This window comes from Theobroma umbraticum, unplaced genomic scaffold (genome assembly GCF_002168275.2).
Source record: "Theobroma umbraticum cultivar Fairchild unplaced genomic scaffold, ASM216827v3 scaffold_204.0, whole genome shotgun sequence".
NCBI classification, from domain to species: domain Eukaryota; kingdom Viridiplantae; phylum Streptophyta; class Magnoliopsida; order Malvales; family Malvaceae; genus Theobroma; species Theobroma umbraticum.
In genome coordinates, this window is record NW_018397267.1 from 1,249,472 (window position 1) to 1,263,770 (window position 14,299).

The 14,299-nt window shown below is 36.6% G+C and overlaps 3 protein-coding genes across 3 annotated transcripts; all 3 read left to right on the forward strand.

The window, feature by feature from the left end:
* Window positions 1-2: 2 nt before the first annotated feature.
* On the forward strand, window positions 3-3,621 carry LOC110424301 (cysteine-rich receptor-like protein kinase 44; the record flags this gene model as incomplete). Its single annotated transcript, XM_021438854.1, has 7 exons — window positions 3-123; window positions 1,387-1,512; window positions 1,741-1,862; window positions 1,977-2,187; window positions 2,369-2,606; window positions 2,772-2,922; window positions 3,057-3,621. Coding segments are annotated over 7 exons (1,317 nt in total), but the record flags the coding sequence as incomplete, so codon positions are not given.
* Window positions 3,622-4,462: 841 nt separating this feature from the next.
* LOC149526666 (cysteine-rich receptor-like protein kinase 26) lies at window positions 4,463-9,177 on the forward strand. Its single transcript, XM_089784781.1, has 5 exons — window positions 4,463-5,563; window positions 7,187-7,312; window positions 7,977-8,214; window positions 8,381-8,531; window positions 8,672-9,177. Exons 1-5 carry the CDS (start codon window positions 4,759-4,761, stop codon window positions 9,017-9,019), a joined length of 1,668 nt encoding a protein of 555 aa, XP_089640907.1. The 5' UTR covers window positions 4,463-4,758; the 3' UTR covers window positions 9,020-9,177.
* Window positions 9,178-9,702: 525 nt separating this feature from the next.
* LOC110423977 (cysteine-rich receptor-like protein kinase 29) lies at window positions 9,703-13,781 on the forward strand. The gene is made up of 7 exons (XM_021438425.2): window positions 9,703-10,911; window positions 11,650-11,772; window positions 11,990-12,111; window positions 12,225-12,435; window positions 12,583-12,820; window positions 12,925-13,075; window positions 13,209-13,781. The coding sequence occupies exons 1-7, from the start codon at window positions 10,113-10,115 to the stop codon at window positions 13,524-13,526; spliced, it is 1,962 nt and encodes a 653-aa protein (XP_021294100.2). The 5' UTR covers window positions 9,703-10,112; the 3' UTR covers window positions 13,527-13,781.
* The last annotated feature ends 518 nt before the right edge of the window (window positions 13,782-14,299 follow it).

The following is a 14,299-nucleotide window of genomic DNA, read 5'->3' on the forward strand; positions in this document are numbered from 1 at the left end:
GATGCAGGGTTCTTAGACCAAGCTGTTTCTTGAGATTTGAGTCTAGCCCATTTTTTGAGACTCCAGTTCCTCTACCGTCATCTCCGCCATCCCGAACTTCTCCTCCGCCTCCCTCAACAGGAGGTAAAGTATTTAGTCTTCTTGTTAAAATTACTCCGTATCTTTCTCTTTCATTTAATACTTAGTATAGTTTGACATAATTAAATCAACCTGACACCTAAACTTTTCCATTCCCTATATGTAGATGACCTTTTTATGTATTCATTTTCTCGTTTCAAGTTGCATACTACCCATCAACAAGAAATGCACAAAATTTTCTTTGCTCTGAGGAAAAAAAGAAACTTCCGATCCCTCAATAATTCTATTGTTTGGTTTTCGGGCCATGATCTGTTTTCTTGTTTTCTATTCCTAATTCGCTTTTCAAAGATAGTGATAAGGTAGAAGAGACTTTATGCCCACCGTTCACCTGTCCACTCATTTATTCAAGGGCCCTACATCTCTCTGCCAAAAACAGTGAATTCTCAATTTATTATATGCACCGAACGTCCTACCTTGCTTGCTTCACCTTTTCTCCCCTAAGAAACATTATAGCAAAAGAAAGGAAAATATAAGTAGTAGTATTTTCTTAATAAAGCCAGTACAAACCAGCTAATTAATCATATATACAATTATATAGTAGAAAAGCATAATACCAAGGTAAAACATACTATTTTATTTTAAAAAATATTTTCAACCACACCTTAGCCAATCATTTAATGAATCCGTTCCTTTGCTGAATAAAAATCCTTTATTATCAATGTCTTATTTAGTGGTTTTTTTTTTTTTTTATAATTCTACTTCACATGTTCAATAATTTCTTTTTTTTAATGTTACTTCACTCTTGCCTTATCACTTCACTTTTTTATAAGATGAATTCAAAGTTACATGATTCTAGCGTGGGTTTTCAATCGGCCCATTACATCCAAAGTAGATGTATTCATGTTTAAAATATACAAAATTGAAAAAGTGATACGATGGGTTAAGATTTTATCGTCCTTATTTCCCTTCTTAATACTAATAGAAAGCAATATAATTCGATAGAATGCTAGTATTCAAGTAAAAATCTTAGCTAACAATGACTACCCATGTACAAAACATAGAGTAAATAGAATAAACAGAGCAAAGCGCTTAAAAGGAAAAAAATTATTCCTGGAGAAACATCGATGGCTAGTGGTTTAATATGTGACAACCAGATTTGAAGGATTTTTTGTTTTAATTTCCTTTTCTGTCAGGTTTTTTTTTTCTTTTTTTGTTTCCTTGTGGGGATTATCTTTAAAGGTTATCTATACAATGTGCAAGTATGTACAATTCTAATTCTGGCTAGACTCATACTTTTGAATTTTGCAGGAAAGGGCAATAACACAACCCGGACTATCATCATTGTTGTTGCTTCAGTTGTTGGAGTTGTGATACTAATAACCATCGCCATCTGCATCTTTCTGAGAGCCAGAAGGAACTGGGAAAAAGTTGAAAGTAAGTAATATTACTCCCCTGATAGCTAATGCAACATGATATTTGACTTGATTAAAAACATAATGGTTAAAAGACTGTCACCAACTGGTGAAGATATGTGTAATGAAATAAGCGAAACGTACCATCAATTATCAGTGTACAAGTTTAAATATGCCAGCCGAATCTACCTGTAATGCAAACAAATGCCATGCTTTTAACTGCCATGTGTAAACATTTTATATTTTTCAGCTGCTGATGAGATTATTCGGGTTGAGTCCTTGCAATTTGACTTTGCCACTATCCGGGTTGCGACTGATAACTTTTCGGACGCAAATAAGCTTGGCCAAGGTGGATTTGGAGCTGTTTACAAGGTAAAGAGCCCTGCAATTGGAAAAGAGTACTATAAATTTATCTCAAACATTGAAATTTTAACCTTAATTTTGAAATCAATCTAGAGTCACTTATGATACGTTCTACTGTTTCAGGGTCTGCTTTCAGGTGGACAAGAGGTAGCTGTGAAAAGATTATCTACGGATTCTGGACAAGGAGAGGTAGAATTTAAGAATGAGGTCCTGTTGGTGGCCAAGCTTCAACACCGCAATTTAGTTAGGTTCCTTGGTTTCTGCTTGGAAGGGCGTGAAAGACTTCTCATCTATGAGTTTGTGCCAAACACAAGCCTTGATTATTTCATTTTTGGTATGGTTTCAGTTTCACTTCTAAATTGATAAATTTCTTATGTTCTTTTAGCTGCATAGCCACCAACAGGAACATATTTGTAAACTAATAATAACCAGGCAAAAGCCTATAATTTATACTAGTGATTTGTTCTTATTCCATTATAGTTAATCTGAAACTTGTGTGAACATATATACTATAGATCCAGTCAAGCGTGCACAATTAAATTGGGAAAGGCGCTACAAAATCATAGGAGGCATTGCTCGTGGGCTCCTTTATCTCCATGAAGATTCTCGATTGAGGATAATCCACCGTGATCTTAAAGCAAGCAATGTTTTGTTAGATGCTGAGATGAACCCTAAAATTGCAGATTTTGGAATGGCAAGGTTGTTTGTACGTGATGAAACACAAGGCAATACCAGCAGAATCGTAGGGACCTAGTAAGTATTAAAAACATCTATTCAACTTCGAATTGTTTGTTTAATGCATAAATTCCGATAATATGTCTCAAAAACAGCATGAAATGCCGAATAAAGATTTAGTTCCATTCTATCATTAAGAAAATCATAGATCATAAGAATGACACAAGATATGTGTATATGCAGTGGATATATGGCACCAGAATATGCTATGCACGGGCAATTCTCTGTTAAGTCAGATGTATTCAGTTTTGGTGTGATAATTTTAGAAATTATAAGTGGTCAGAAAAATAATTGCTTTCGTAACGGGGACAGTGTGGAGGACCTACTGAGCTGTGTGAGTATGCCTTTCTAAATTCATATTTGATTCTGTTTTGCTAATTAAGAAGTATCATTAAACATAACATAATCATGAAGGTTCCAAAGATTCCTATTTCACTTTTCCATACGCATGTTGATAATTTCTTGCAGGCCTGGAAAAATTGGAAGGAAGGGACAGCATTGAATATCATTGATCCAACTTTGAGGGATGGTTCGAGAAATGAAATGCTGAGATGCATCCACATTGGATTATTATGTGTTCAAGAAAACGTAGCTAACAGGCCAACCATGGCTACAGTTGTTCTGATGCTTAATAGCTTCTCAATCTCCCTCCCACTACCCTCCCAACCAGCATTTTTTATGCACAGCAGCATTGATTCTGACATGTCATCTTCGCGGGGTTATAGTTCTCGGATGTCAGAATCCAAGCAATCCAAAAGTGAATCAATCCCTCTATCCGTGAACGAGGTTTCAATTTCTGAACTATATCCTCGATAGTTGCGTCAGAATTGTCTTAAATTCTACAGCTTTTCCAGCTGACGATGTCACTTGCTGAACCAACTTGGACCTGTTTCAAGTGGTAGGACTAGGTGAGAGTTTAAATAGAGATTTTAAGTATATATAAAGGTTTCAGAATTGTCTTAAATTTTACAGCTTTTCTGTTGAATATGCCACTCAGTTCACTTTAATTGATAACCCAATATTTTCATTCCAATTAGAATCCGCCATCTCTTTTTGATCCACATATAATCTAATTAACTAGGCTGATCTAATCTAGAATAATGGTGAAATTCGTGCCTAAGGATACCATCCGGTTTTGCCTATGTCAATTCCCTCAAATATAATTATTGTACTGCGATAAGTCAATAAAAATATGGAGTAATGGAAAAGAAACCGTGATCCGGGCAGAAGGAAAGCCAAGTTGGTCGGCCATTGCGGCTTGTCATCAAACGCTTCCATCTCCATCAACCCTTATGGTACAAGACGACCTAAAACCTTTAGTCCCAAATAGCATCTATCACATTTACAGATATTAACACAGAAGCATCAACCCATATCAGACAGTACAGTACAGACATCAAGCAACCAATTTCCAAGTTCCAAAAGGTTTTCACGTTATAAAATGTTTCCGCTGACGCACATGGAGCATGAACATCGACAACCTTGCAGTCAAAGTCGTGAATCACCCATATACCTATAATGATCAGCATACATTCCAGCTCACTCATTGCAAAGATTGTCATGTTCCACATTGCTAGCAAACCACAAGACTTACCACTCTGATACCATGAAAGCGGTTGGGGAATATTCGCACAGTGAGAACGGATGAAATGAATGAGCAGTATACTTTCATTCATCTGTGATATGTGCAGTACGGGGGTTTATATACACGGGTTTAAAGGCTGAAAAATCTACCTGATTGTAAACCATCTTTAAGGGGACAGAACGCCCAACTAAAGTTACCGTCCCGCCAATCTCTCCATCCATTTCTCATCAATTCTCTCCAACTTAATTTCCTGCATCAGTACCATATCCGCTCCTGTATTACTCTCATCAAAGTCCTCATTTTCACACTGCTGCCTATCCCTCTGATATCAATTCTCTCCAACAATTAAAGTTTAGCTTATTTTGGTGCCAAGATATATAGCTTGAGAAAAGAGAGATTAAATACACAACTTTCTTTTCAAAGATAAATCTGATTAATACATTACCTTAATTACCCTAAGCCTTGTTTCAGCACAAGTGGTGAATTTAAAGAGCCAGAATTCAGTAAATTATTAGTTCTCTCCATAGAAGCGCGTATCTGTATACAGCTTCCTAGATAAAAATTTTCGGAGGGGAGAGAGACGCCATGGGAATGGGATTTTCAAGACTGCTTCCTTTTTTTAATTTGGTTCTCCTATTTCTTGCTACTCTCACCCTTGGGGCCTATCCATACTTCCAGTCTCGTTGCGTAGACTCAGCTGGTAACTACACCGCAAACAGCACTTACGAGGCCAACCTCGACAGCATCTTCTCTCAAGTCACCTCTCTAACAGAATTCAATTATGGGTTCTATAATCTGTCTGCTGGTGAAAACCCCAACAAAGTCAATGCGATTGCACTTTGCAGGGGGGATAGAACCCAAGATGTTTGTAACAGTTGCCTTAATGACACAGTATCTGAGCTCAGGCAGCGTTGTCCCTTAGCGAAGGAGGTGGTTGGGTGGTCTGAATTTTGTATGCTGCGCTACGCCAACCGAGACATCCTTGGAGAAATGGAAATCTCTCCTGGCTCTTGTCTACTCTACGCAGTGAACGTAAAGAATCCTAATCAGTTCAATCAGGCATTGAGTGATCTGTTGAATAATTTGAGCAGTCGAGCCGCAGCTGCAGGTCCTCTTCGCAAGTATGCGGCAGATATCTCAAAGGTGGGCCCTTTTCAAACAATATATGCTTTGGTACAGTGCACTCCTGATTTGTCCGAGGAAGAATGTGGCCAGTGTCTGAATGTGGCTAAGGATGAGATTGGAAGTTGCTGCTTGGGGACGATGGGATGCAGGGTTCTTAGACCAAGCTGTTTTTTGAGATATGAGTCTAACCCATTTTTTCAGACTCCAGTTCCTCTACCGTCACCTCCACCATCCCCAACTTCTTCTCCACCTCCCTCTACAGGAGGTAAAGAATCCAGTCTTGCTGTTTAAATATACTCCATATCTTTCACTTTCATTCTTTTTTTTCCTTTCACTTTCATTTAACACAAAGAATAAACTATACTCCATATCTTTCACTCTCACTTTGTTTTTTTCTTTCACTCTCATTTCATACAAAGAATAATTCGACATAATTAAGATGACCTCTTTCTGCAATCATTTTCTTATTTCAAGTTGCATACTACCCATCAACAGGAAAGCCACAAAATTTTCTATGTTCCAAGAAAAAAAAAGAAACTTGGTCCCCATTTCCCGTCTTAATATTAACAGAAATCATTCATGATTAAAAAAAACCAATGGTTGTAGAATTCAATAAAATGCAACTATTCAAGTAAAAATCTTCGCTAACTATCAACATACGTGGCATAGAGTAAACAGAATAAACAGAGCAAGCAGAGCAAAGCACTTAAAATTAAAAATATTATTCTTGGATAGACACCTATTAGTAGTGGTTTAACGTGTGACGACCAGATTTGAAGGATCTGGTTTTAATTTCCCTTCTTTGTTAAGGTTTTCTGTTAGTTTGTGGAGATTATTTTTTAAAAAAATTGTTTTGTTGAATCTCGAAATTAGGTTGTCATGTCAAATCTCCTGTCTGGTTGACTAAAAACTCTCACGACATTAGAATACGGTTTGGGTGAGAAACATGTACAATCACAGCGTAATTGCCACACACAAAGATGAGGTGGCTGTTCAAACGCAGCAAAAGGACAAGTCACTAGATGCCCAAGAGCAAAAGCGGGCAACACAGCCAGCCTGTAATATCAAAAACAGAGGCCACCAAGCCAAATCAGAAGGCATTTGCCACCTGCTAGAACTATTAAAAAACAAAATCCTAGCATTCCTCTAGAAGATCAGATTACCTAATCAAAACAGAAGAACAGAGCTCCCGAGCACGACACATTGTTGTAACCGTGATACCTTAGCCCCATAACTGATTGAGTGATGGAGCATTCTTTTGACTATGTTGATTTCAGTTTACTGCTAAGTTGTGGGTGCAGATCCTTTATGCATGATAGGGCTTATCAGCTTTATCGGGTTGTTTTGCTTGTGTTTGGATATGTAAGAGAGAGAAGCATCCAAAATGGTCATGTTTCTCACTCTTGCTCTCCTTTCGCCCTTTTTGGCTGTTTGAGAGTGGCTGTAATTTCTTGTCTGACTAATATTAATATTTTGTAGTTGTATAGCATTTTGACTTCAGCTGGCTTTTTTGTATGCCAAACTTCAGGAAGGGCACCTGGACCAAGTTCCCCTATCTAGGTCCCTTCCTTTCTGTGTATATAGGGGATTTCACTCAGCTTTAATGAAAATGACTTTAATCTTCAAAAAAAAAACCGTGATACCTTAAGCCCAACCATCAGCACGACTTGTTCTGTTGCCAAGCTTTAGAGTAGCACATGAAACCCCTGCCTTCCCCCTAAACTTCCTGTAACCCATTATCCATCATCACAGGTACACTGATCTATTAACTCCTTCCACCCCCAGCTCTCTTATACAATGTGGGGATTAATCTTTTAAGTTTATCTATACAATGTGCAAGTATATACAGTTCTAATTCTGAGTAGACTCGTACTTTTGAATTTTGCAGAAAAGGGCAATAACTCAATTCGGACTGTCATCAATTTTGTTGCTTCAGTTGTTGGAATTGTGATCCTAATAATCATCTCCATCTGCATCTTTCTGAGAGCCAGAAAGACCCGGAAAAAAGTTGAAAGTAAGTACTATTACTCCCCTAATGGCTAATTCAATATGATATTTGACTTGATTCAGTAAAATATAATGGTTAAAAGACTTTCACCAACTGGTGAAGAAATTTTTTATGAATAAGCAAACATTACCACTGATTATCAGTGTACAAGTTTAAAATGTGCAAGCAAGTAAGCAAACATGAGAATACTCTTTTATGCCCATGGTTCATTATTTTTGTAGGAACAGAGAGTTGTATTCTCTCTCCTCTTAATGAATCTTTGATGATTGAGCAAAAAAAAAAAGAAGTGATTGGTTCTACTTTCTGTTGTAAGCTGGTCTTTAGCTTCAAGGGAGTGGCAGAGGTTTATTAAATGTGTGTTTATCGGGTGTACTTTGGAAAAGGGTAGAGAGCTTTAACACAATGCGTTTAGCTTAGCTTAGGATTCTGATGCTGCCTGTGGTCTTGGAGTGGTCGTGCACAGGCCAGTTATTATATGGCAAACACAAGCCTTGATCATTTCATTTTTGGTACAGTTTCACTTTCAGCTGGGTAGTTTTAATGTTTTTTTAACTATATAACCATCAAAAGGAGCATATTTGTAAATTAATAATATCTATACTTAATCCTATAAATTTGTTCTTATTCAATTATAGTTAATCTGAAACTTATCTTAACATATGTACTATAGATCAAGTCAAGCGTGTACATTTAGATTGGAAAATGCGCTATAGAATCATAGGAGGCATTGCTCGCGGACTCCTTTACCTTCATGAAGATTCTCGATTGAGAATAATCCATCGTGATCTTAAAGCAAGTAATGTTTTATTAGATGCGGAGATGATTCCTAAAATTGCAGATTTTGGAATGGCAAGATTGTTTGTACAAGATGAAACACATGGCAATACCAGCAAAATCGTGGGGACCTAGTGAGTATCAAATTCCCCTCGAGCTTTGGATCGTTTGTTTTTTGCATAAATTCCAATCCTATATGTAAGAGAAACAGCATGGAACCCCATACAAAGATTTAATTTATATTTTATGATTAAGAAAACCTTAAATCATAAGAATGACACATGAAATGTTCATATGCAGTGGATATATGGCACCAGAGTATGCTATGCATGGGCAATTCTCAATTAAGTCAGATGTATTCAGTTTTGGTGTGATAATTTTAGAAATTGTAAGTGGTCAAAAAAATAATTACTTTCGAAACGAAAAGAGTGTGAAAGACCTATTGAGCTATGTGAGTATGCTTATCTAAGTTCATATTTCGATTCTGTTTCGTTAATTAAAATGTCATAGCATTAAGCATAACAGAATCATGATGGTTTCCACAGATTCCTATTTCACTTTTCCTGTATGCACATTGATAATTTCTTGCAGGTCTGGACAAATTGGAGGGAAGGGACAGCACTGAATCTCATTGATCCAACTTTGAGGGATGGTTCGAGAAATGAAATACTGAGATGCATACACATTGGATTATTATGTGTTCAAGAAAACGTAGCTAACAGGCCAACCATGGCTACAGTTGTTCTGATGCTGAATAGCTTCTCAATCTCCCTCCCAATGCCCTCCCAACCAGCATATTTTATGGACAGCAACATTGATTCTGACATGTCATCCTCGCGGGGTTTTAATTCTCGGGTATCAGAGTCAGAGCAATCCAAAAGTGAATCAATCCCTCAATCCCAGAACGAGGCTTCAATTACTGAATTATATCCTCGATAGTTGCTTCAGAATTGTCTTAAATTCTACAGCTTTTCCAGTCGACGGTGTCACTTGCTGCACCAACTTGGACCTGTCTCAAGTGGTAGGATTAGGTGAGAATTTAAACAGAAATTTTAAAGGCTTCAGAATTATCTTAAATTTTAGAGCTTTTCTGTTGAATATGCCACTCATTCACTTCTATTAATAACCCCACATTTTCCTTCCGATTAGAATCCGCCATCTCTTTTCGATCCACATATAATCCAATTAACTAGGGTCATTTAATTTAGATGGCCAAAGTCGTCCCTAAGGATGCCGTTACGTTTTGCCTATGTCAATTCCCAGAAATATAATTCTTGAACTACCATAAAGTCCATAAAAATATCAGCAGTTGGAAAGGAAACCGCGTTTGGTGCAGAAAGAAAGCCAAGTTGGTCGTCCATTTGCGACTTGTCATCCACTACTTCTATCTCTATCAACCCTTTCAAAAGATTTAAATGAATTCATGGTACAATTGTTCAAAACTACATAACTCCACAGGTAGATAAACCTGAGAAAGTTTTGGCAAAAATAAAATAAAATAAAATATTTATTTACTAATTGGAAAAAAAAAATTAGCTTATTTTTTGCTCAAACAAATGTTGCTTCCATTAATTAATAAGCTTGAACACCTAACACATCTCCTAGAGAGATGCTGAGATGGTAAAAGCACCCAGAAAAACAATCAGCGCGATACAACAAGACCACCTAAAACCTTCAGTCCCAAATAGCATATAACACATTTACAGATATCAAGCCCAGAAACATCACCCCATATCGGTGCAATACAGACATCATAACAGTACATAAATTCTCTCTTCAAAGTCCTCACTTTCACACTGCTGCTTATCCCTCTGATATCAATTCTCTCCAACTGTTAAATACCCAACTTTCTTTTCAAAGAAAAATCTGGGTAATACCTTGTTTTATTTTAATCACCCTAACCCTTGTTTCAGCACAAGTGGTAAATTCAAAAAGTCAGAATTCAGTAAATTATTAGTTTTCTCCATAGAAGCATGTGTCTGTATACAGCTTCATAGTAAAATTTTTCAAAGGGGAGAGATACACAACGGAAATGAGAGCGTCAGGATTGCTTCTCTTTTTCTATCCGGCTCTCCTATTCCTTGCTATATTCACCCTTGCAGCCGATCCATACTTCCAGTCTCGTTGCGTAAACTCAGCGGGTAACTACGCCGCAAACAGCACTTACCAGGCCAACCTCAACAGCATCTTCTCTCAAGTCACCTCTCTAACAGAATTCAATTATGGGTTCTATAATCTGTCAGCTGGTCAAAACCCCAATAATGTCAATGCGATTGCACTTTGCAGGGGGGATAGAAACCAAGATGATTGCAACAGTTGCCTTAATGACACCGTATCTGAGCTCAGGCAGCGATGTCCCTTATACAAGGAGGTGGTTGGATGGTCTGAATATTGTATGTTGCGCTACGCCAACCGAGACATCCTTGGAGAAATGGAATACTTCCCTGAGGCTTGTCTATACAACACACAGGACGTAACGAATGCTGATCAGTTCAATCAGGCATTGGATAACTTGTTGAATAAGTTGAGCAGTCGAGCCGCAGCTGCGGGTCCTCTTCGCAAGTATGCAGCAGATAACTCAACGGTGGGCGTTCTTCAAACAGTATATGCTATGGTACAGTGCACCCCTGATTTGTCGGAGCAAGAATGCGGCGAGTGTCTAAGTGTGGCCAAGAACGGGATTGGAAGTTGCTGCTTGGGGAAGAGGGGATGCAGGGTTCTTAGACCAAGCTGTTTCTTGAGATTTGAGTCTAGCCCATTTTATCAGACTCCAGTTCCTCTACCGTCACCTCCGCCATCCCCAACTTCCCCTCCACCTCCCTCTACAGGAGGTAAAGTATCTAGTCTTGCTGCTAAAATATACTTGATATCTTTCTCTTTCATTTAATACTAAGAATAGTTTGACATAATTAAATCTCCTTGACACCTAAATCTTTTCCGTTCCCTATATATAGATGATCCTTTTATGTATTCATTTTCTCATTTCAAGTTGCATGCTACCCATCAACAAGAAAACCACAATTTTCTATGTTCTAAGGCAAAGAAGAAGAAACTTCCTATCACTCAATAATTCTATTGTTTTGTATTTGGGCCATGATTTATTTTCTTGTTTTCTGTCCATGACTATTCTAATTGGAATGACAAAATTAGAAACGTGATACAATCAGTTAAGATTTTTCGTCCTTATTTCTCTTCTTTATATTGTAGAAATCAATTCATGATTAAAAATTAAAAAAAAAAATAGTAGTGGAAGAATTCAATAAATTGCTAGTATTCCAGTAAAAATCTTTACTCTCCAATTACTCTCAATATACAAAACACAGTTAGTACAACAAACAGAGCAAAGCACTTAAAAGGAAATAAAATTATTCCTAAAGGAACACCAATGAGTAGTGATTTCATATGTGACAAGCAGATGGGAAGCATTCTATTTTTTTTTAATTTGTTTCTTGCTTTGGTAGGTTTTTCTGTGTCCTTGTGGGAATTATCTTTTAACTTTTATCTATACAATGTGCACTTAGTATATACAATTTTAATTCTGAATAGACTTATACTTATGAATTTTGCAGGAAAGGGCAATAACACGACCTGGATTATCATCATTGTTGTTGCTTCAGTTGTTGGTGTTGTGATGCTAATAACCTCCGTCTGCATCTTTCTTGGAGCCAGAAAGAACTGGGAAAAAATTGAAAGTGAGTAACATTACTCCAGAAATGGCTATTGCAATATGATATTTGACTTGATTCAGTAAAATATAATGGTTAAAAGACTCTCACCAGCTGCTGAAGAAATGTGTGATGGTATAAGCAAAAATTGGCATCAATTATCAGTTTACAAGTTTAAAATGTTGCTGAAATACAAACAAATGCCATTTTTTAGCTGCTTGTGTAAACATTTTACTTTTTGCAGCTGTTGCTGAGATTATTTGGGTTGAGTCCTTGCAATTTGACTTTGCCACTGTTCGGGTTGCAACTAGTAACTTTGCAGATGCAAATAAGCTTGGTCAAGGTGGATTTGGAGCTGTTTACAAGGTAAAGAGCCTTGCTAATTGGAAAACAATATACAATTTACCCCAAAGAATGAAATTATAACCTAAATTTTGGAATCAATCTAGAATCACATATGGTACATCCTACTATCTCAGGGTCTGCTTTCAAATGGACAAGAGATTGCTGTGAAAAGATTATCTACCGATTCTAAACAAGGTGAGGTAGAATTTAAAAATGAGGTCCTGCTGATGGCCAAGCTTCACCACCGCAATTTAGTTAGGCTCCTTGGTTTCTGCCTGGAAGGACGTGAAAGACTTCTCATCTATGAGTTTGTGCCAAACACAAGCCTTGATCATTTCATTTTTGGTAAAGTTTGAATCTGACTTTTATATTGATAATTTTTATGCTTTTTTAGCTGCATAGCCATCAACATGAACATATTTGTAAACTAACAGTATCCAGGAAAAACCCATAATAGTTAATCTAAAACTTGTGTTAACATATATACTATAGATCAAGTCAAGCGCATACAGTTAAATTGGGAAAGGCGCTACAAAATCATAGAAGGCATTGCTCGGGGGCTCCTTTACCTTCATGAAGATTCTCGCTTGAAAATAATTCACCGTGATCTTAAAACAAGCAATGTTTTGTTAGATGCAGACATGACTCCTAAAATTGCAGATTTTGGAATGGCGAAATTGTTTGCACATGATGAAACACGAGGCAATACCAGCAGAGTCGTGGGGACCTAGTGAGTACCAAAATATTCAATTTAGCTTTGAATTGTTTGTTTTATGCATAAATTCCAATATTATATATTTTAGAATGACATAAGAAATGTTTATATATATGCAGTGGATATATGGCACCAGAATATATTATGCACGGTCAATTTTCAATTAAGTCAGACGTATTCAGTTTTGGTGTAATAATTTTAGAAATTATAAGTGGTCAGAAAACTAATTACTTTCATAACGGGGAAAGTGTGAAGGACCTGGTGAGCTGGGTGAGTATGCCTATCTAAATTCATATTTGATTCTATTTTGTTAAAAAACTGTACCCTTAACTATAGCAAAATCATGAAAGTTTCAAAGATTCCTATTTCACTTTTCAATATGCATATTGATAATTTCTTACAGGCTTGGAAAAATTGGAGGGAAGGGACAGCGTTGAATCTCATTGACCCAACTTTGAGGGATGGTTGGAGAAATGAGATGCTGAGATGCATTCACATTGGATTATTATGTGTTCAAGAAAACGTAGCTGACAGGCCAACCATGGCTACAGTTGTTTTGATGCTTAATAGCTTCTCAATCTCCCTCCCACTGCCCTTAATGCACAGCGACATTGAATCTGACATGTCATCCCCGTCGAAATATTATTCCCATGTCTCAGAGTCCAAGCAATCGAAAAGTGAAACAATCCCTCTATTGGAAGAACGAGGTTTCAATTACTAGAAACTATATCCTAAAGGCTTCAGAGTTGTCTTAAATTCTATAACTTTTCTATTAAAACTTGCATTTTAATAAATAAGGATAATTTTAAAAATTAACATTAAATTTTCAGTAAAGTACTTGTAAACCAAACGTTATAATGTTATCTTTCTTGCATATTAATCATCATTTTACTTGTATATCAAACACTGTAATATTATTTTTCATACAATCATATTACTTGTAATCACATTATTTACAATTGTATTACATTATAAAGTACCAAACGCTACCTTACTGATAACCCAATGTTTTCCTTCCAATTAACTAGGTTGATTTAATTTTAGATGAATAATTGTCAAACTCGTACCTAAGGATGCCATCCGGATTTCCTATGTCAGTTGTCCAAAACGTTATTAACGTACTACAACACATGAATAGGAAACCGCGTTTTGGTGTTTGGGTAGAAAGAGAGCCAAGTTGGTCATCGATTGTGGCTTGTCATCTGCCACTTCCATCTCTATCGACCCCTTCAAAGGGTTTGAATGAATTTGTGGTACAACTAATGTTCAAAACTACATAATTGTTATATAATCGTACATATCCTTCACATCTAGACAATGCGAAAGTTTTGGCAAAAATAAAATAAAATTTTTATTTGTTAATCTTACAAAAATAAAATAAAATTAGCTTATATTTTGGCAGCAAGATATATGGCTTAAGAAAAGAGAGATTAAATACCCAACTTTTTTTTCAAAGATAAATCTGATTAAGACATTACTTTAATTACCCTAAGC

Coding starts and splice junctions, on each gene's coding strand:
- LOC149526666 (XM_089784781.1), top strand. CDS start 4,759: ATGGGAATGGGATTTTCAAGACTGCTTCCTTTTTTTAATTTGGTTCTC. Junction 5,564..7,186: donor TCCACCTCCCTCTACAGGAG/GTAAAGAATCCA, acceptor TGAATTTTGCAG/AAAAGGGCAATAACTCAATT. Junction 8,215..8,380: donor AGCAAAATCGTGGGGACCTA/GTGAGTATCAAA, acceptor GTTCATATGCAG/TGGATATATGGCACCAGAGT.
- LOC110423977 (XM_021438425.2), top strand. CDS start 10,113: ATGAGAGCGTCAGGATTGCTTCTCTTTTTCTATCCGGCTCTCCTATTC. Junction 12,112..12,224: donor GATTTGGAGCTGTTTACAAG/GTAAAGAGCCTT, acceptor CTACTATCTCAG/GGTCTGCTTTCAAATGGACA. Junction 12,436..12,582: donor CCTTGATCATTTCATTTTTG/GTAAAGTTTGAA, acceptor TATATACTATAG/ATCAAGTCAAGCGCATACAG.